This window comes from Falco cherrug, chromosome 1 (assembly GCF_023634085.1).
Source record: "Falco cherrug isolate bFalChe1 chromosome 1, bFalChe1.pri, whole genome shotgun sequence".
NCBI lineage: Eukaryota > Metazoa > Chordata > Aves > Falconiformes > Falconidae > Falco > Falco cherrug.
Window position 1 is genome coordinate 118246809 of NC_073697.1, and position 21665 is coordinate 118268473.

The window sequence follows — 21665 nt, forward strand, 5'->3', positions numbered from 1 at the left end:
GCCCCACTCAAGCCTCAAGAACCAATACAGTTGTTCTATTCATGCATGAACAAAATGAGCCCATGATGAAGCAGCAAATTACCATTAGACTTGGTTCATCCAAGGGAATGCTGAAACGTCTACAGAAACAGAACATAATGGGAAATAACAGGAGGTGTGTTGAAGCACTGAGCACTGCAGTCCTATTCACTGCCCCTGAAGACAGATTATAGGGTAGTTATGGAAGTCATCAAATTTATGTGTATAAATAATGCCAGAAAATGAAGCGCTTACCTGATGATAGCCATTATAGTCCATGTTCCCTGGGAGGGGGAATCCTGGAGCAAGGAGGAGTTCTCCCTCCAGCATTTCTGGCTTAATATATTCTTCCAAATAGGTTTTGCAAAGCCGCCTGTCCCAGTCATCTGTAATGTGACCTCCATACATAATCTCACCGAAGAGGTAGCGTAAATCATCGTATGGGACCTGAAGAATGAACCAGGAGGGCATGAAGGAGTTCAGACAGCCAGAGCTCCACCAGCCGTGTCACCGAGCTGCAGGCTACAGCACTCAGCACTGATCTGCACAGCAAGTGCTTCCACTTCACCATTTCAGTTTTCTAAGTAAACAGACATTAGGTAGTAGTCAAATCCTGCCCAAGGAAAACTGGATCACAGCATAGATTTCATGCAAATTCCCACTGAAATGCAAATTTATTCTGAGCTCTGTTAAACCAAAGACCACTATGTATTTTCAATGAATAAAGACCACAGACGCTATTTGCTATGATTTGTAAGCGGCTACAGATGTGAGCAGCACTGAAGCTCCCCATCTCACCACAAAGGTATACGAAACCGTGAAGTTACAGAACCGAAGATAGTCAGCAAATGGCATTTAAGGAGACTCCCCGGGAGTTTTGGCACAAGCCAGCCCATCGCTGGTGGTTACAAGCCACCAGACAGCCCACCATTGACCCACGTACCTTTGAGCTGGCCTCCAGGTAGTTATACAGCACGTTCACGGAGATAGTGAGGTCTCCAGTGTTAAAGGGGTAGGAACGGTTCCAGCCCTGGGGGCCAAACTTGCGCCTTTCTGCCACCACGGCATGGAAATAGCAGAGGGCAAAGAGGATGCTCTTGAACTCGTTCTCCCGGGTGCACATCTCCAGGGTATCCTGCAACACAGGCAGAGGGGCAGGGCTGTGTAAGTCCACGCTGCCCTCAGCCTTGGTGACTCTCAGTGCCTCCCAGATACGCTGGCCTTTGGACAGGAGTGAATTGATTTTCCCAATCAGTTCATTTCTGCATAGTATACACATTCATTAATTTTCTAAGTTAGTGGCTTTGCATTCCGAATTTACTGGCAAATTCTGATGCACGTTTTCCAAATTAGTATTTTCTTTTCCAACTCAAAGTGGCTGTCAGCATGCATTCCTGTGCAAAGGCAAGAAGGGAAGGACACATGCGCGCAACCAACACCCCATCACCTGCATGTGCCCCACATCCCACGCCAGCGGGATGGAAAGAGGCAGCACCAGGGTGAGCGTGCCAGTAGTGGGACTGGGACTGCAGCCCTCAGCAAGGCTCCTGCTGAGAAGGGCTGGACCTGGAAGAGCTAAAGTCCATCCATCCCCTTGAGTACAAAAGGTTTCCTTGGGGCAGCATTTCTTCGAGCAGGGGGTTATCGCAGGGAGGCTGTGCTGCTGCTCTGACCCTCTGACAAAGCCAGCCCAGCCGCACACTGCAGCAGCGTATTCACTGACGGCACCACCTTGTGCGGCATGCCAAGGCAGGGATGTGAGAAATGGCTAAAAATCCAAGCAGGGGAGATCTAACACTTGCAAAAAAAAATAAAAATCTGATGCAGCCCTTTAAAGCCAGCACAGCAATAGGTGCTTCCTTTCCCAACTTCCAGGTGATGCTTAAAGTTTGAATATCTACAAATAAACAGGCAGGATCATGATGTCAGAGGTGGGGGGCAGGAGCCTGAGTCATTTAATCAATGAAATTAATTAAGGGAACTGGTCTCCAAAGAGCTCTGAACAGGTCTGGGAGAGATGTCTCAGCAGGCAGGCACCAAGGGCAAGGCCGGGCAGCCATGCCTCTTCCCAGCAGCACGGGCATCAATGTTATGGGAGAACAGAGCAGCAGAAGGGATGAAGCTGTGTGCATGCCATGAGGCTGAAACTCAGCTGTTACAGGGGAACCCGAATCCCCCTTGTGTGGCTGAAGCCAGGTGGAGGCTTGCACAGCTCTGGCTCTCGCTCTCCATTGGCAAGAACCTTGTGGCTGGATAGTGGGTCCCCTGCCCCATGGCAGGAGACTGGTGGGATCTCCCACAGCCAACAGCACAGATCTCCCCAGACCTGGCAGATGAACATGTTGGGAAGGGCTTTCCCACACCTTCACCCACATCTCTGCAAACCCTCCCCAGGAATATCATATCCAAGGTTTGGACCTGCACAGTTGAGCAAGCAGCTGAGTAAGGAGGGAGTAGCTCTATCAGTCCCTGCATCCTGCCACCCTAGGGACAGCCCCTTTAAGTCCACTCTGCTGTATGACAATGACTACAAAGGGCACCGTGTGACTTCCCTTCATTATCTTTATCTTAAAAAAATACAGTGTTAAACCTCTAATCAGCTGGGGAGCTAACAGAGCTCAGGGGCTGTGATGAAAAAGGGGAATCCATTACTTTGAAGTGAGCAAGATGTTGACTAATTGCCTAAGATGATCAGGAACATCCCACACCATGTTTTCTCCTTGATTAGACAGCACTCTAAGCTCTCTTCATTACCAACAACCTGATGCCAAACACCTTTCTCATTTTAGCAAATGTCCCTGGACTTCAAGGGGAGCTTGCCTGAATGAACACTAAGAATCCAGCTGGGTCTCATTCAGCCTCTCTATTTAGTTGTGCATTTTTCTTCAGCTACAAAGCAGAACAATATTCCCCACACAGAATAATGGGCCTTCTTTGTAGCTTTCAGCTGAAAGCTAAATTTGAACATCCATTCTGTACAAAGCTGGGAAACGAGGTGCAAAGGGGCCCCACCTACTCACTTCAGGATTTCTGATAAGACATGTTGTATAATACTCCAGCCGTTTAGAAAATGCTAATTACTATCTGACTGAGATGAGCAGAGGCAGGATGAAAACGTTACTTGGGGTGAAGGTTCTCCCCTCCCTTGCTTTCCAGGATGTTTTGTGGAGTTCAAGATGATGAATGACAGTAGATAAAAATGGAATAACCTTCCCTGACTCCTCGCATCAATCCTTGTGTGGTACCTCCCCGCCTCACCTGCTCAGCAGTGTTAGCTCCCGCACTTGAGGTTCTCTCCATACCAGTGTCTAGGTGCAACATTCATTGTGAGCTGCCCTGATTTCTCTGCCCCATGGACCGTTGCTGAGGTCCACAGTAGGCTGGCCTTGCTCTTGCCCTGGTCCCAAATGACAAGAGGCTGTATGGAAAGAAAGGAAAGCAATCCCGCAAGGTTTGCCCTGCGTGTTCCTGGCACAGTCATGGGCAGAACAGAGGCGCCACGGTAGCTTCGATGCTAGTGATCTACAAAGGCAGTCCGAGGGGTGCAAGCACCTTCTGGCTGCTCTAGGTTTAACAGCCAGGGTCTTGCCGTGAGAGCTTGGCATGCCGAGGTAACAGCGATGTGCGATTGAAGCCGTTCAGGGCAGCAGAACACAATGGCCTGTGTCTCTAGGAAAGGCACCACCGTAAAGGCAGTGGTTAGCCCTTCGCCTTTGTGCCACGCGGGAAGCAGGGTCAGCAGAAGCACGGCCAGGCTCCGGCATGCCTCGGCAGGCAGGCTGCTCCCCGGGGCTGCTGGCACGTGTGCTGCCCTGGGCAGCCCTCCGCCCGGCGGTGCCCACAGCTGCCGAGCAAGGTTGCAAAGCAGGCTCATTTAACCGCCACGTTACAACTCTAACGTTGATCCATACCCTCCGTGGCACCAAGGAAAGAATATTTCCCATCATTTCCACATGCTTTGCTTTTGTGGCCCCTGCACAAGAGACTCGGCTGCAGTTCTAGCAGCAAGAAGCAGGGAGAGCGCCTGCTGTAACAGGATTGCGCACGTGTGCTCACCATGCAATGAAAGTGATGAGTGACCTGCCATCGGCTATGCTTCTTGTGGGCTAGCATTGCTCCAGACGGCCAGATTTACCCTCGCCTGGCAAAGCAGGTCCTCCCTGCAGGGAGATTTCAGCTCTAATGTGGAACAGCGAGGTACTGAGCTGAACGGCCTCAGGGCGCACAGCACCAAGTCCCCCTACGCTGCTCCGAAGAGGGATGTGGGATTGGACCTTATCGGCGGTTCTGAACCTCTAATCCTGGTTAAACAGAAGGGCAAGAAAGCAAGGTTTAACCTGCTCGCCTCTCTGTGCCTTTGGGTGTTGGAGGCACTATGTCACTCGCCAGCCCAAAAAGAAGTGACAGAGAAATCAAGTTGAAAGGTGACAAAAGTCCCCCAAATGCTGCATTCAGATTTGATTCTGTAACAAAATAGCCTAAGGACCATGCATTGGTGAGAAAAAAATGATTAAACTGGGCAGAAGTCTGGTATCCTGCAACCTTCTGCAAGACAGAGGCTGTTCAGGATTACCTGAGTCGTCTCTTCGAAAAATCAGTGCTCGGAAAGAGACCTGTGCCCAGCTCCTGGAGAAGAGAGGAGGGCGTTTTTGGACCCAGAGACTACCCGATGCAAAGGGACTCGCACGCCTGCTGCCTGGGAGGGGGATGGCCACACACCTCACACCCTACGGGGGGCTCCAGCTGCTCCATGCCAACCTGTCACCATCCACCAGCACGAGCCCTGCTGTGCTCCTACCTGGTTGAAGTTGTCGAGGGCTTTGTGCAGGTTTGCATGCATCCCAGTAGGGGCCTCGTTGGTGATTTTGATGGAGTTTTCCAGGATGCCCTGGGGAATGATGTGGGTGTCAGGGGAGGGTGCCGGCTCCACGCTAATGAAGACACGGAAATCGTGGTGGCTGCCCTCACTGTGCTGCTCCAGCTTCTTCTCCAGAGAACTCAGCCACTTGGCCACCAGGTGGATGTTCTGGCAGGGACAAAGGAAACAAGGCTTCATCAGTCCCCCCAGATTGACACTCATGCTGAGCAGGCACCCAATCCATCACACCAATGAACAGCAACCACCAAGGCTACACTCCGGAATTTGGTACTTGTCCTGGTAGTGCCTGTGTGCAATTCACAGCCCCAAATATCCTGTTACATCAAGTACAGTCTTAAATTCAAAATAATCAGTATAAATCACCAGCAATGAAGCAAGCCGCTATTGGGTTGTTTGGGTTCTTAATGGTGATACTCTCCTTCTTGTTACAGTAATATATGGCTGATGAAGTAGAGCTCTTCCCCCAGATCTACCAAGCTCAAATGAAAACATTTGTTCATTTTTAACAGAATAACAGTGAGGACCCTCAATATCGGTTACTGGGAAAAAAAGTCAAGCAGGTGGTTTTACAAAGACCTTTAACATAAAATATTTATTTATTCATGCAACTGATTAGACATATCTGTCAGAAAATCAAGCAGTATTATGTGGAGATGGTGAAATAAATGAAGACAAGCCTCAGATTTTTCAGCTAGAGCCCTATACAGTGTTGGAGCTTCCAGGCAATAAACCAGCTTTTTTTTGTATCAGGAATGGGGCAGGTCACACACAGCAGGGCTCTATGGACTAAACCCACTGTCATTTTAAAGTTAGTGTGTTATCCCAGCTGACTGTGTTCACAGGCACTCTGCAAGGTGATTTATCCCATGCAAAGACAGGACAAGGAATTTGCTAAACTTAAATTAAAAGCAGCCGCCAGAAAGATAAACTGCTTGGAGGTGGAAAGGAAATTACATAAAGGAGCCGTATTAGAGGCTTAGAATAAATATATATCACCTATAAAAGGGACCAGAAAGGAGCTCTCGTGCTTAAATAGCACAGTAATGGAGACTATTAGGAGTAAAATGACATTCTTCAGAAAGTGGAAATTGTGTCCAAATGAGAAAAACAGAGAACAGCACAAAATCCAGTCATGATAAGGCCAGAAAATGTTTTAAGAAGCAATATTCTGAAAATCATAAACACTAATAATAAAGCCTTTTCCAGAAACCAGAAACCTACCAGCAAGCCTATAAAACTAAAAGATGATCAAGGTGTACAGAGAGTGCCCAGGAAAGGCAAGGCCACCACAGAGCAGCTCATATTTGCAGGAAAGTTCATTGCAGAGCTTGGAGAGAGCCCCACTGTGACACGGTGCTATCACACAAACGCTGATGCTGGAGACACCTCTGTAAATCATCCATCCATCCGTCCTGCTCCAGGCAGGGTCAGCCAGAGCAGGCTGTATCCCGTTGGGGTTTTGGTTACCTCCAAGGCTGAAGCCTCCACAACCTGTCTGGGCAACCTGTGACAGTGTTCAACCACCTTCACAGTAAAAAAATAAAATAAAATAATAATGTTTAAGGGAAATCTCTATTTCCATCTGTGACCATTGCCTCTTGCTCTTTCACTGAGCACCACTATGAAGAGTCTGGCTCCATCTTCTGTACTTCCCCTGCTATGGGGTATTTAAACACACTGATAAAGCCCCCTGAGCCATTGCTTTTTGAGGTTAAATAATCACATCTCTCAGCCTCTCATACGACAGATGCTCCAATTCCTTAATCATTGGAAAGACTCTTAAACTAAAGCAGCAGATGAAGAGGTTTTTGGAAAAATTGGTAAACTAATAATAACGATTTACTAGGACCAGATGGTAACCGCCCCAGAGCAACTCAGATACGGAATCCCCCTGCTACCCCTAGGCATGCACCAGGCAAACTGGCAGGGGCTCCGACACACCACGAATTAACACACAAAGAGTATGAGTTCGAGAAAACCAGGAATCTAAAACGTGCGACCCATTTTAGAGAGCGAATAGGGAAAGATCTAAATCTGAGCTTGTTACCATAGTCTCCTTTTGCAGCTGCCAGGAAGGTGAGCTCCAGCAGGCAGCTCCAGGCACCACCACGGATGGTGGTAGAGTTGCTCCCATGGAGCCAGTATATCTCCATGCTCAGATTTGCATCAGTACCAGCTATTTATCTTTTTGTCTTTCAGTTACTGTTGTTATTGCAGCTAAGAGGGAAGGTCTCTCAGGCTACCAGCAGGTTAAGACACAGGAAACGGGGGGGTGGGAAGGTACTGACGGAGTTGGAGCTGCTCACCATATTCAGAAATGACCTGAATGAGCAAATGATTAGTGAGCTGACAGAATTAGTCATAAGACAAAGTAATTTCAAGTATTGAAAATAAAACCGGGTGGTAAAGAACTGCAGAATTATGCCATCAATCTGAGTGACTGGCAGTGATATGGCAGAAGAAATTCACTGTTGATAGATGCGAAGTAATGCACACAGAAAAACAACCCTAGCTATAGATATAAACAATGATGGGTTCAGAATTAGCTATTACCACTCAGGGAAGAGATCTCAGAGTCCTTGCAGTTATTTCCTGCAAATAATAGTTCAGTGCTTAACAACGTGAGAGCAATCAAAGGCCAGCAAAGGAACAGAGACTAAAACTGCAGACATTATTATGCCAATCCACAGACACACGGTGGGCCTTCATCTTGAAAACAGCACCTAGTTCTCACCTCCTTATTCCCAAAAGGATATAGCTGCCACATAAGGAGACACTAAATTGGCGTGGACTTGCCAGTTTGGAGAAAGAGGAGGTGAGGGTGGAGGGGGTGAGTGAAGAACAAGAATGGAGGGATGAACAGAGCAGGCTGCAAGCTTAGAGTGAGTGGACACACATTTTTGTGCAACATAACTACAACTGTGATAGTTTTGTCTTGGGGTTTTGTCAAAGTTGAGAGAATCACAGAATGAAGCTGAGCTTAGATCCACGGAGAGAAACACCACTGCACACTTGGGCTGTTTATACACCCTTTCCCTCAGGCAGCGTGTCGGTCCGCCCCGGTGAGGGGTGCTGTGCACTGATGCCACGTAGGAGCCTCAGTTGGAGCTCCCTCGCAAGAACACAGGAATCCTCTTCTGACTTTCCTGTTGGAGGTTTCAGGTGCCTCTTGTGAGCTGCTTGCAGAGAGATCCCAGGCAGGACTGCAGAAGAGGAGGCACAGTTGCAGAAAAGGCAAAGCTGAGGTCCTGTCGGCACGGGCTGGGACAGAGCGGTGCTGCTGGCACGGACTGTTAGCAGCACTTGCAGTTGCTGCAGGGGTGGGTCAGCACTCAGAGCTGGACCAAGAGGCAGGAAGGACCAGATGGTGATACATCTCTCCAGAGGATCTGGGGTGCCTCAGGAGAGGAGAGATTAAAAATTCAGTCACATCAAACAGCCCCCTTTGCACATCAGCAACTGTCCTTGCACGCTACCACATCCTTGCCTTGTCCTGGGTGAAGAAATCAGTGTCACCTCTCAGTTTTGTGGAGGGATCCTGCTAAGGATCAGTATGTTTACAGTTGGTATCTCAACTCTATTTTTTTTGCTCTATTTATGTATGTAATTACTGTGGCGAAGGCTGACTTCTAGATTCCCAATAGCGACAGCAACATATGTAGATCTGAGTCTTGGCTCTGCAAGCAGTGTGACCCAGCTTCTACAAGCAGCTGGACTGGCAGGCATGCTTGCCTCCTTCAGAGTAACTCCCCTCCCAAGCATCACAAAGCAAAAGCTCTAGTCTGTTCTTGGTTGCACAAGCGCAGCTTCAGTACAAGTTGTCTTCACAATGGCTTTAAGCCTCTGGATTCGTACCAGTTTTCAGGGTGCTGGATATGGGTATGCCTGAGTACAAATGTCTACAGCTGAACTAGCCATCCCACCAGAGAGTCATGGAGAAGGTAGATCATCTTATCCTAAGCCAGATGTGTGCAGGACATCCAATGGATCACTGGTGAAAGTGCCCAGCTCTGCCCCTGGCCTGGACAAGGTGACTGGGTCAGGCAGAGCTGTTTCTATTGAAGGCACTTGAAGTTCAAGGAGGTGAGTGGTGCTTTCAGAAGCCTTTTAGGAATACTGCAGATACATTACTCTCACTGGCTTCAGAAGCATCAGAAAATAAAATAGCAAGTGTGCAACTGTGTTTTCAAGACAAAAGACATCTTTTAAAAATATGTACTTAACTATTTCCATTGTCATACCCTCTATGGGGCTGGGTACAAAGTGTACCGAGAGCTCAGGAAAAGCTCCTGTGCTCCTGCCTCCTTGCACCAGACCTCCATGGTTTAGATGTAAATACCACATTGTCTGCTGCTTGCTAGCTTCAATCTTGCCCTCTTCTGCACAAGATTTTATGGGGCTGTCTTGATGCCCTAAGTCAAATTGCTAGATGACTCCTGCCAGAGGTCAAGCCTCCATCTCCGAGACAGCAGCTGCTTCAGAAACATCAGTCAAGAGAATGATTGTTCGGGGAAGCCACGGACACCTTGCACACTCCGGTCCTGTTGCCCCAAATCTGATTCATATAGCTGGGAACAACATTTCTTACTTAGAACTGCATAAATTCAGTCTCCTCCCCTGAAAGACTTAGGGTTGTGCTCATGTCACATAGATGAAATGGAGACAAGGAGGAGATGCCGGAGCAAAGGAATCATGTTTTGGGGAAGCATTCCTTCGTTGCAGACAATGACCGTGTGAAGAGCAGTAGACAAGATGCAATTATACCTGACTGCTGATGCACCAGTACTGGCCTGATGCATTTAGGATTTCAAGAGTGAGGCAATCCTCAGGGTCCAGGCAACCAACTCACTCTAAAAACAGAAGTCCAATAATATAAGTCCAAAAATAAAACAAGTAGGAGGGGACCAAAACCCGTAACTAAAGTGTTTCAAACAGCCACACAGATGTAGTAATATAGGGAAAGAGCCCAACAAAATAGCAAAAGAAAAATTGTGCATTAACTATTAGTTTAATCACAGACTATATAGCTGACCTGAAGTATTTTCATCTTCAGTTGGATAGTTTCTTCCTACATCTGCTCTGGTTGTGTTAGATGGCTGAAAAATAATTGCTTTTGCTTGTGTTGACACGGCACCAATGATCATTATTTGCCAGTATCACTGCCTTCTAACAGCTGACTTAGGGAATATTTCTAATCTAACGATAATTGATTGCATTTATATACTATCCTTTTGTGATAGAAGGGATGGAGAAGAGGTGTACCTGCAGTAAAACATGGGTTGGTACTAAGAATTCATGACTTGATCAAATGAGTATGTCTGCAAATCCCAGACCAAGGCAGAGGAGGGGATTCAAAGGTTTGCAAGAAACTTTTGCATATTAATCCTCAGCAGTCAGATAGCACAACTTGACACCACGTGGCTAATGACAACATATACAGTCATAATAACTGAATATGTAAATTATCAGTAACAACAAAGACAACGCTGCATTAACACTACATGTTGACCAAAGACCCACCTTCTCTTGCTTGTTTTGAAACCTGCCTCCCACCAACTTCATGGGCTACCTCTAGACCTTATTCGGGAGAAAGAGGAGGTAGTCCAGCCTGTTCACCTTCCTTTGGCTCAGGGTTTCATGCACTCCCAATACTATCTCCCTAAACCCCACACTGCGGTTAACACTGCACTGATGAGTTTTACATCATCCTCATTCCAAAAGACCCCCTGAAGACACGTTTACCCAGGACACAGCAAGGTAATTCATTGCTTTATTACATTTTTTCTTAACCAGATTTTGGAGTCTGTGAAAGAGCTGTTGTGCAAGGGGGCAAAAAGCAACTCCCTAGTACCTCTGTTTTTTCACAGCTCATGTCTAGGTCTGTGCTGCAGGCAGAAAGAGGCAATGGTCTCAGATTCACTACCTTGCTTTAAAAATGGAGGGTGGGGACCAAACCCTGCTAAAAAAACAAACTGCTGAAAGGAAGGCAAAAAAAGAAATTTGAAACGTTTTCCCATGCACTCTGACTGTTACCACAGTACCTTGCCCTGTGTTATTTCCCCACTTTGTGTTACGGAGTACGAGTGACTGAGGTCAGGTACCAGAGGATAAGGGTCTGCTGCATGAGCTGGGCTAGGGTGCATGTGCAAGAAGATGGGAGCACCAGAGGCTTTTCTTTGGGCATTCACTTCCAAGCACCTTTGTGTGTTTGTACTTCACAAGGCAGAACATATATCACAGGATGCAAGTGTTGCTATAGCAACCATCAGAAATAGCACTATATATATAAACGAGCACACACTCCACAATGCACTCCCTTTGCTGATAGCAACTGGAGACCCTTCACATTTCTGAAAGTGGCTCTCTCCTTCACGCCTTATCACAAATCGCCTCCCGGAGCAATGAGAATTAGTTGTTTTTACAAAGTCTCATTCTCTTGTAAGATGCTCTCAGAAAACAGTCACTGCTTTTACAGTAAACCTGAAAGCTAGGCTTCGCAGCCCAGAGACAGCCTGGCCCTTCGATACTCACTGCATCATGTTGGGGTATAAAAAAGGGACAGGGAGAGGGAAGGGGAGAGAGTCTCTTCCCTTGGCCATGCTTACCATCAGTGGTAATATGACGTTTCATCACATGGAAGACGCCACACATACTCAGGATCAGCGTCACCCTTCCACAGAGCCCTATGATCATGGACTTGAGCAGGTCATGAGCAGGACTCAGAGGCCGGAATGGATAAGCACAGACCCTACCACCAGCACCTGCTCCTGTCCATGAGACCAAGCTGTTTCTGAGCAACAAGCTTGCTGTTCCTCACCGTGGAGAGAGGCAACCTCAGAGCTCTAGAAGCACCAGAGGTGGTTTACCCTGTCTGTGGTGCATGCTTTCCCTGAGCTTAGAAGTTGCAGCAGCCAACGTGCCGAGGGTGCCCGCTGGGCAGGCAGCGGGGCTGCACCACGTTCTCACTGACCTGAAGTGCTTGGATTTCTGCAGGAGCACCCTGAGGCTTTTCTAGACCCCACTCCATGTTCACCCTTGACAGGGAAGGGCACATCTGATTCTTGCAGCCGGCACTACCTGAGCCCTCCCTGAAGCCCTCCACCCCCAGCAAGCCTCTCCACGTGCTGTCAGGGGGAGGGTTACAGCACGTCAGAGCAAGGGCAACCTGTTATCCTTCAGCCTCACCTCCAAACATGCTGCTTGTTCCCCTGGACTTGCTGGGCCCTGAGAATTTCCCCATCATCTTACTTGGGCTAGGCCAAGTGAAGTAGCTCTGTTATCTGCAGTGTCACTTCTCTGCCCACCACCCTAGCCACTGATCGGTTCAGAACATGATGGCACCACTCTGCCTTTTGCTGCACTAGCAACTGCACATCTATTCCTATCCTGTTCGTGGGCGTCTCTCCTCCACAATTTGCAGTGCGATTTCACCAACAGACACAGAAGCAGCGCTGGTCCAGCGACACCAGTACTGACAACGCTGAGTCACGTCAGCACGAGCATCAGAGGGAGCTTTACACCTTGGTTAGAGCTCAGGATCTCAGCTGGGCCACCGCTGGCCCTGTACTAAAGCTGTGCTGCGGCAGCATCACCGCTTTCAGGGTCTGTACGCACACACGCCTGCTGCGGTCCCTCCTCCCAGTGAGAGACCAGCCCTCTTCTGCTGCAAGCTGGGCCAGCACGGGCTGTTCTGTGACCTGGTGCACAGGAGGCAGATACAAACAGAGAAAGGCAACAGAAGACAAAAATCAAAGAGGGCTGGTCTGAAATCTTTGCAACACTCCCAGGATATCAGCAAGCACCTGACTGGTTTTAAGACATTTTTTTGGAATGAAGTACAATACATTTTGCATGTTCTTTTGGCACAGACATGCCTTAGTGTTGATGATAGTAAATGAAACGTGCCCAGGACTACTTATTCCTTGGCTGACTTGTTCACAATTGCCCCTTTCTACACTATTGACCTGTTTTACTGGTATACGACATGTTTATTGGGAATGATCCTTGGCCTATACACTCCTGAATGGCCAAGGAGAGCACCAGACCTCTTCAACCAAGCACCAGGAGCAGACTGTGCAGACAACAGGACAGGACAGGCAGCTGAGCTCCAGCCCCACAACGTCCCCTAGCACTGCTTCATTGACAGGTACAGATGTTGCTGCAGGATGGTGGCAGAGAGGAAGGACGACTTCAGGTACAGAGACAAATACAAGAAAAGAGTAAATGGGGACTGAATGCATGAAAAGAGAGTGAGGAGGGTATCACAAGAGGCTGGTAGGACCCAGGCAAAGCAGAAGCTCAGCTGGACTTAGCAGTCAGTGGTCAGACAGGAGAGGGTGTTCAGGGGAGAGGTGATGGCAGGACATTGTCTCTGAAGAGGTGCCTTGAGACCACTGCTGCAACCGCAGCTGCTAGCTTGAGTGTCTCTCTGGCTTTTTCTTTCTTTTGGTCAAATGTGACAAGAGAAAAACAGGCATCATATGGAGCCAGTTGTATGTGTACAGAATCTGACATGCACATTTGCGTCTGTTCTCATCTCTTCTCCAACCAACCCAGTACTTCATCCTTTGCTGGAACCCCACAGTACCGAGCTGAGATCTGGACCTCAGCCCACATGCAGCCATTGGTAGGGGGAACTGCTGGGACTTGCCAGGCCAGAGAGCAAATAAGCATGAGCTACAGAAAATCTGGGCTGACCTGAACTCCCCAAAGTTTTGAAGACAATGTTGGGGCTTATTTTATAAGATTTCACTTCATTAGATATAAAGATGTAAAGGTGATGAGCAGGTGAAATGCACAAAGGACAATTGCTTGATTAATCTCAAGAAATGGAGGAAAATAAACTTTATTTTCAGGACTCCATCACATTTGTGTTTTAACCCAAAACTATACCCTGAGACAGGTTTCCAGAGCAGTTGTACAACAGAACTGGGACTGCAGATGTTACAAAGGTATTGAAAGCCCAACAGAAACTTAATTCCATCCCAGATCAGTATTTGGATTACTTACTGGTCTGTACGTGGATCAGCAATTGGAAAAACTTGGGAATGGCTGTTGTGATATGAGGCAGGAAGGAAAACAGCTGTCTGAAATACAACACCTTTCTCCATCAGAGTATTGGTCCAAAAATCATGGAGAACTGGAGGCAGAGTGGGCATTCCTTCTTTTATATATATTTCCAGGAATAAAAAGATACTGTGGCTGGAAGGAAAATTAGTCTTTTCTTTACTGAAGCAGAAGCTTAGCGCCAAATACTTGCGTGTGCCTTGAATGGACAATATAGCTCTTTTGCTTGTAGCTAGGTCTCACGAAATGCACAGAAAAAGGCTCCATTGTATTTACGATGCAACAAGAAGGGCTCTGCCAATGTCTGAATCTCTTACAGTTTTGCTCTAGGAGCTCACTGCTATCCAATTTAGTACACTGGATAGAAGCTGACCCAGTGAAGCAACAACCTATGAAAATGGAAAGATGCTCAAGAATTAAATTAACTTAATTGCAAAGAGAGGGAAGTGACATTTTGGCTAATGGATGAAGACTACAATTAAATTGGGAATATCTAATGTTTGAACTTTTCCCTGCGTCAGTTCACTCAGACATGCACCTGTAAATATGTAAAAAAAATTCACTCTTTCTTTGCTATTAGGCTGATAAACATCATGTGTTGATTGTGATGGCCGCAGGTCCAAATCCCTCCTGGCACCAAAAAGGGTCGTGAGAAAATGTGATTTTGTGAAAACATAAAAATCTAAATATATGTCAAACTTTCTTAGCCTTTCAAGCTGTTGTTTCACTGTTGTCCTGCCTCCACAGCAGACCCCTTCCCACCAGCTGCCACTAGCGCTTCAAACTACATCTGAGAGTTGACGTTGGAAGCTCAGTGCCAAGTAGTTAGACGGTGTACCCACCTAAACTGAAAGTATCAGACCCAAATTCTGTGCCTTTATCATGGCCAGAAAAATCTGGTTTAAACCCCTCCAAACCTATGAACCATTTCTAAAGAGACTGAGAAGCTGAACCTGATATCAAATTGATTATTGTTGAGCACAAAGATCATCCTCAGTTCTTCAATGCCAAGTATTTAGATAAAAGCAGCTGCTGGGCTTGTGCCGGGGTTTGTCTGTGCAGCTCAGGTAACAAGTTCTCCTTCAGACAACTGCACATTTGCCATAGGGGGCCCCTATTTTGCTATTGGACCATCTGTATTTGCAGAGAACAATTTTATCTGTGGACTTCATTCTCTCATCATCTGTGTCATCAAATAGTGTCAGCATGGGCACCGTGATGGCCAGGGGTAGGAGCTCAGCAAAGCTGAAGCTACAAGGCGGGAACAATGCTGATGCTAGAGGAGCAGGAAGCTGCACTGCTCAGGCTCTGCCAGTGTGGGAGCGATTTTCTTTCCATGGGAATGAACGATTGGGTTGCTTTCTGCTGTTCTTTCTTATAAAATCAGTCATTCATGAAAATCTCCATTCTGAGAGAGAGCTAAAAAAACGTTCAGGTTCCCAGGGGACATGGATGCTATTTTCTTTATTTTGCCTCCTACGATGCTACGATGTCAGAAGGCAACACTGGCTGGTCAATACAGTTGGGAAGAAATTGGTCCCAGGACAGCAGCCCTTCCCAACACAACAGTGATTCTGCTCCTGTAATCCAATAAGGACTTCCCAACCATTTCAATATCCCTTAACAACCCATTCCAAAAAACCTAATTCCTCAACTCATTATTGCTCAAAGTACTTGACTATCATTATTTCTGGTTCCAATCAAGGACCAGTAGTGAACTACATACGTAAAAGCCATCTAGGTGATCATATCTAATGTTTGTCTTGGAGGACATCTGCATGAGTTGATATCAGACAGCAAATTCAATGCATGGAAAGGGAGCTCTGCTCCACTGGAGCTGAGGAGTTGTTCAGTGGATAGCTAAATCCAGACATGAACCTAACAACTGCTTTTTGTCTGCTGAAAAGCAAATGGGAAGCCCGAGTAAAACTGTCCTATGGGTGGCATGCAGCATCCAAACAGTGAGTTTGATTAACCTGGGTAAAACTATCCGGAATGCCTCTTCAGATCTGCTCTGTCCTCCATTATTAATGCAATTATCCACAAATCCTGGGACATTTTTGTAAATTGAGTTGTCTGTGTCAGTACAGATCCTGTGTGAATGATCTAAAACCACTCCTGAAACTGTTTGCAAGGTATTTGTCATCAAAAGCCTTGCAGGAAAGATCTTGCCAAATAAACTGCCATATGGCGAATATTTGCTGTGATGCACCTATGACTGAAATGACAAGGGAACCTTCTGTGGGACTCTTACCCACTGACTCCTGCTGTGATGAGTTTGGTACCGATTTTACTAGTCAGAATTTCAGCCTTGTGAAAATGCTTTGTCCCATCTTGTAATAGCTTATCCAAAGAGCCATTGCATTTCAGGTGGATGCGCCATAAGAGTTTTGTTTGACGAGGGAAATCTTGTCTGCCAATGCTGGGGACACTTGTCTGGTCCCTCAGGCTGCTCTCCCACTCCTTCTCCTGCTACATGAAGCTCCAGCCCTTGGAAGGAGACAGGAATGCAACGTGAGATACAAGGCAGGTTCTGGAGCTGAGCAGCTTGGCCAGTCTGGGTGACAATTAAGTTCCATCACCTGTCCCACCACATGCCTATCCCAGAGAGAAAGGGTACTGCCTGCCTCCAACACCTGCTGCGTGCTTCCAGCTCCATCCCGAGCCACCAAGTGCCACCAAGGCATGACTCCAGCCCCTAGCGGGACCCTGATGCCTGGATGGCTCAGAAGGTCTATGACTATAAAAAACAAAGGAAGAAGGAGCTCTCATCTCTGTGTTGCATCAGTCTTGCCTGTATTGCCTTATTCCAAACCAAGCGCAACACAGAACTAGAATATTTACGTGTGTAAAGTTTTACCAGTTTTGTGACAACACTGAAGAAAATCCCAGATGACTGACTGACCCTGAGGAGACACAACAGTGGCACCAGGCAGCCTGTCCTAATGGCCACTCATGTGACCGCTGAGTTTGCCCCATGGTTTGCATCAAAACCTGCCAGCAGCCAGCTGAATCGAGCTTCTCGCTAAGCTCGCAGGGGAACCTGCCTGCTCTGTGCCACCAGCGATGGTCACCCTTGGCAGGTGTTGCTGGAAAACCAGTTAGCACAACCACCAAAATTGTTCTTTCATATAAGTATAATTTCTGCAGCTCTTCTGATTTAACCTTCAGTGTCTGCTGAGACCTCATGCTGATTGCTCTGACTGCCGGAGAAGATGTGAATGGTTGAAATAAAAATACTTCAGGCCCCCAGTACTCATCTGCTAGCACTGAAGCAACAGATACTGAAGCTGACATTGCCAATAGATCCTTTACAGGATCTAACCATCAATGTAGAAAAGAACCCTTTCGTTTTGCATTACCAAGTAGAATATGTCTCAAAAAGCTGCATATTTTCTTCACGTCTCAAAGGCAGATGCTGGTACTGCAGCCATCTGTATTAAAAGCTCTTGAAAAGCTCACCATTGTCTGTCTACCTTAGAGGGAGCTTGCAAAAAAAAGCAAAAATTAAGATCAAAATGTCAATGACATTTAATTTAAATTCAAAATCCAGCCTGAAGGCTCAGATCAGGACTCAAAGCTTTGTCTTAACCTAATTTTATCCAAACAATTCAGTAATAATAAACATTTATAAAATACACATCAAAGAAATCAGAGGGGTTTCCGAGACCTGTAATGAGAGCTGGCATCACTGACTGCATATTAGCAAACCCAAGCACTCAGTGAATAAGTGGCTCCAGAGAGCACTTGACAAAGACAGAGCTCCCTTCACGTCCTAAAAGCTTCTGAAACATTTTGCTGAGCTGTGATAAGAGCTTTAAACATTTACCTGGTTTGGGATGCATAAAGCAACCGGCAGCACTGCAGATAGCTTCTGCCTTTGCTACGGTGCACATTCTCATTGCTCATTTAAACAATTGGGAAGTTTTGAGCGGTAGTAAGGGAGCTAGTCTAACAGCTCTTAAGAACAAAGTTCCTTATTTATTCATGAAGCAAATAAAAGGATGGGAAAGTGTAGGATGACCTTCCCTCAGCAGACTCCCTACACCTACACACCCTACAGGAGGCTCAAGGAGTGAGAACACCAAAACGACAACGCCCAATAAAAGCAAGAGATAGCAGCAAAATCCCGTTAGCAGGTGGCTGCTTTGGACACGCAGGTGGCACCTTGTGCCGTCTCCCGCCAGGCAGGGACAAGAGGCTGCCCTTGCTGGGACGGCCAGCACCAGGTAACCTGGGAGGGCACCGGGACCGTGCCCAGAGACACCGTACCTGAAGGATGACCCAGTGACCCTCCTTCGCAGCCAGATCCAGAGCTTGTTCAGCAACTACCTCTTGCCCTTGTCCAAGGGAAACATTGTGGAAGTTCCTGTTGTTAAATGTATAACCAAGTTTCTTCCCTAAAAGAAAAGAAGACAAAAAGAAAAAAAAAGATGTTCAGCGCTTTTACCTGGAACAGCCCGCGGCACAGCTGAGCTCACACAGCAGCCGCCAGGCAGAGTTCAGTCTTATCAAAAACCCTTGCAGAAGAGCTATCACACTTCTTATAACAGTTATCTTGTCTCTCACACACTCCTTGCCAAAGCACTGAACACAGCAGTGGCTTCTTCCAAACTACTTTTAATTACAGAGCAGCATCAACACAAAGGTACATTATTACAAAGTGCCTCTTGTTTAAAGAACATTATTCCCCTGCAACCTTGTGTATAAACATATTTTACGGTGATAGAAAATTAAAATCATTTCCTGCTGATTAAATAGGCTTTGAACAAGACATTGTTCGGTGGGGAAATGCACCCTGTGCTGCGTGCTGGAGCCAGCAGTAGGGCCAGGAACCCGTTCAGCAGCTGAAATAAGATCTGTGAGAGCCTCCTGTGGCCTCCCAGGTGCCTTGGGTCTAGGGATCAACCAGCCCTCCAAATCTCATGTGGATCGTCACAGCCTTCGGCAGGTGTGGAATTGCCTCTGGGTGCACCACCATGCCTGTGGGAAGGCCACGGTGATGGGCTGTGGCAGAGCCGGTGGGATGGGGTGCTCCCAGGGCTGCTGCAGAGCATCTCCTACAGCCCCTCCTGCATCCCCCTCTGCACAGGGCAGGGTGCGAACCCCAAACCCCACGGCGTTCACTATCCCACTCTGGAGGAAGGATGGCAGCCGTTTAGTGCTGCTTCATTTAGCCTGTGATACTCCTTCGGACTCCCCCGATTTCTCTGTAGCATTCCAGTGCCTCAGACCCTTTAGGTGATCACAGCTAAAGATCTCCTGCTTCATTTTCTGAACCTGTCACCCAAAGACGGAGGATGTCAGTTGCTCCTCATCTCACAGGAGAAGCAGGTGCCTGGAGCGAGCGATCTCTGCTGTGTGCTGCCCAGAAGATGAGCCCCAGTTTGTGCTGCCGGAGTGGAGCAGCCCAACAGCCACGCTGGCTCCATGCATCACAGGGGGATGTCAATACACTTATCCCCACGTGCTGATCCCTTGGGATTGCCTACATTTATCTCTGCATGCAGATTTGCCTTCACGTGGACCATGCACCCTTAATTCCTGATTTCTGCTAAAAGCAGGGAAGTTTTATAGTAAAATGAGGAAAAGATTTGTCTTGCAAGACTTGGATTCAGCTCTTGGTGCAAAATTGGAAACAGATGGCTATAAGTAAAACAAACATCCAAACTTCCAGTTGCTCAGGCTCTCTGCTTAGCTTTACTACAGCAACCCCCTGGGACACAGCTCTCCCCAAATTTTAGAGATTCCAGTTTTCTTTCTCACCATCTCTGGTGGCTGCCGATTTTGAGAGCTGCTGATCTCCTCTGCCTTCAAGACCCACCCTCTCAAGAAGGGATGGGGCAAATTTACAGAAGGCAGGGTGCTGCCCCAAACCAGGTGATTAATAATAAAATCTGTATCGGTTGTTATTTCCACCTCACAGGTAGCAACAGGACTGCAGAGGGATACATGGCGAGTCTGTGCTGGCTGCCTCACCAAAGGCAATGCCAGCCTTTCTCCTCCCTTGCTGGCTTGGGGAGGTGAGGGAACACTCAGTCATGGTGTCCCAGGAAGGGGGGAAGCTTTCCAAGCCCAGCAGTGCTTGCTGCAAGGTTCTCCCCATCTTGCCAAGGAAAAGTCCCATGAGGAAGCAGCATCTGGAAGAAGCCATCTTCCATTCACAAGAATTACCTAGCCAGACTTACACTTTAATAAAACCTTATGAAAGGCAGAGAAAATTCTGAATACTGACTCCAATCCAAACCCCAGTGTGGCAGGCTTTAAGGCCAGTGCAGCTGCACTGAAGCAATAGTTTTATTTCATTAGATTTTTTTTTTTTTTTCATTTTTACTTGCTGTAACTTTTCTGGTTGACTAACCCCAGGTGCTCAGCTACACTCGTCTTTACAATTCCAATTAAACCATTCATGGCTGGATTTTAGTGCTTCATTTCCCATACAATAAAATAACACAGGGAGAGACAGGATCACCGCCGCGGCTCCGAAGGGAAGCCAGGCACACAAGAGGACCTTCCTCAGGGGCGGCCCCTTCCATTCACCACGAGAGCTGGTACCAGGGCAGCAGGAGCACCAAACACAACGCAAAGCCTAGGAATTCCCTGTGACTAAGAACTGCGAGCTGGCCTGTGGCCGGGCTGCACTGGGCTTTAACATCTCTGGAAGCTGCTTGGGGGAATGTGGGTAAAGACTGACTCAAACATTATTTTGGGATGAGCCAGAAGTTGCATCATAAGGAGGAAAAAAAATCCACCGGTCAGCATTCTTCCACCGTTCACCTGGATGATGGCTTAATTCAGTGTTACTGGTTTCTCTACTGGGGTTGCCAGCTTTGCTGGTGTTTAGTCTGGAGATCTTCCTGCTAAAATCCAGCCCGCAGCTCTGCTAGGGTAGTCTGATACGTAACTCACACAGTTTAAATGTACTATACTCCACACTGCCAGGAACATTGGTGCTTGACCACAAGTCATGGTCTTGGAGATATGTGGAACACATTGCTGGAGAAGGACAAGAGGCATCTGATGATCGGAACAGCAATCTGGAGCAGCCCCAGAGCAGCACCTAAAGGCATCTGACCCCTCTGCTCCAGAAGAATGGAGCCCTTCTGTTCTAACAGTCTCGAAAGAAGTGACTGCAGTAACTTCTGTTCAACAGTCAGAAGTGACCCCATTTCCAGAGCTATTTTTTTTGAGTAATTCCCATGTTTAGCCAGAAAATGGTAACCCTTCCCTGGTGGAGCCGAGACGCGGAGCAAACTCTTAGGACACAGGCACTGACTGCTGCGGGTGGTGCACAAGGGGAGTCACTGCCTTCTCAGACAGGGTCTCTTTGAAGCCCCTTCAGCTTTGGAGCCAACCGACAGCACTACGGCCACACCAACACCAGCTCAGGAAGGCTGGGATTAAAACCAGGAAACTCTGCCCCTAACCAGCAAGCGGTTTCAGGGAACTGTTGCTTATTTTTAGCTATCATAGAATCACAGAATACCAGGTTGGAAGGGACCTTAAGGATCATCTGGTCCAACCTTTGCTGGCAAAAAGCAGGCTATCTGACAGCATATTAGATACCTGCAATGTAAATTATAGGTTGTGTACAAGACCAACTCAGAAATCATTGCAGGTTGAACTGGGAATCCAGGCAATGCAGGAAAGAGACAAGTTTAATTTAAACTTTAGATTAAAATCTGTAAACCTTTAAGAAAAA

The 21665-nt window shown here is 47.3% G+C and overlaps 1 protein-coding gene across 1 annotated transcript in view; it reads right to left on the bottom strand.

The window, feature by feature from the left end:
* DNAH9 (dynein axonemal heavy chain 9) overlaps positions 1 to 21665 on the bottom strand; it is a 186680-nt gene that overhangs the window by 18276 nt on the left and 146739 nt on the right. Inside the window, exons 62-65 of the mRNA XM_055723493.1 lie at positions 18236 to 18363; positions 4817 to 5044; positions 962 to 1153; positions 274 to 465 (exon numbers count right to left, since the gene is read on the bottom strand). Coding sequence (XP_055579468.1) covers positions 274 to 465; positions 962 to 1153; positions 4817 to 5044; positions 18236 to 18363 — 740 coding nt within the window. The remainder of the gene's footprint in view (positions 1 to 273; positions 466 to 961; positions 1154 to 4816; positions 5045 to 18235; positions 18364 to 21665) is intronic.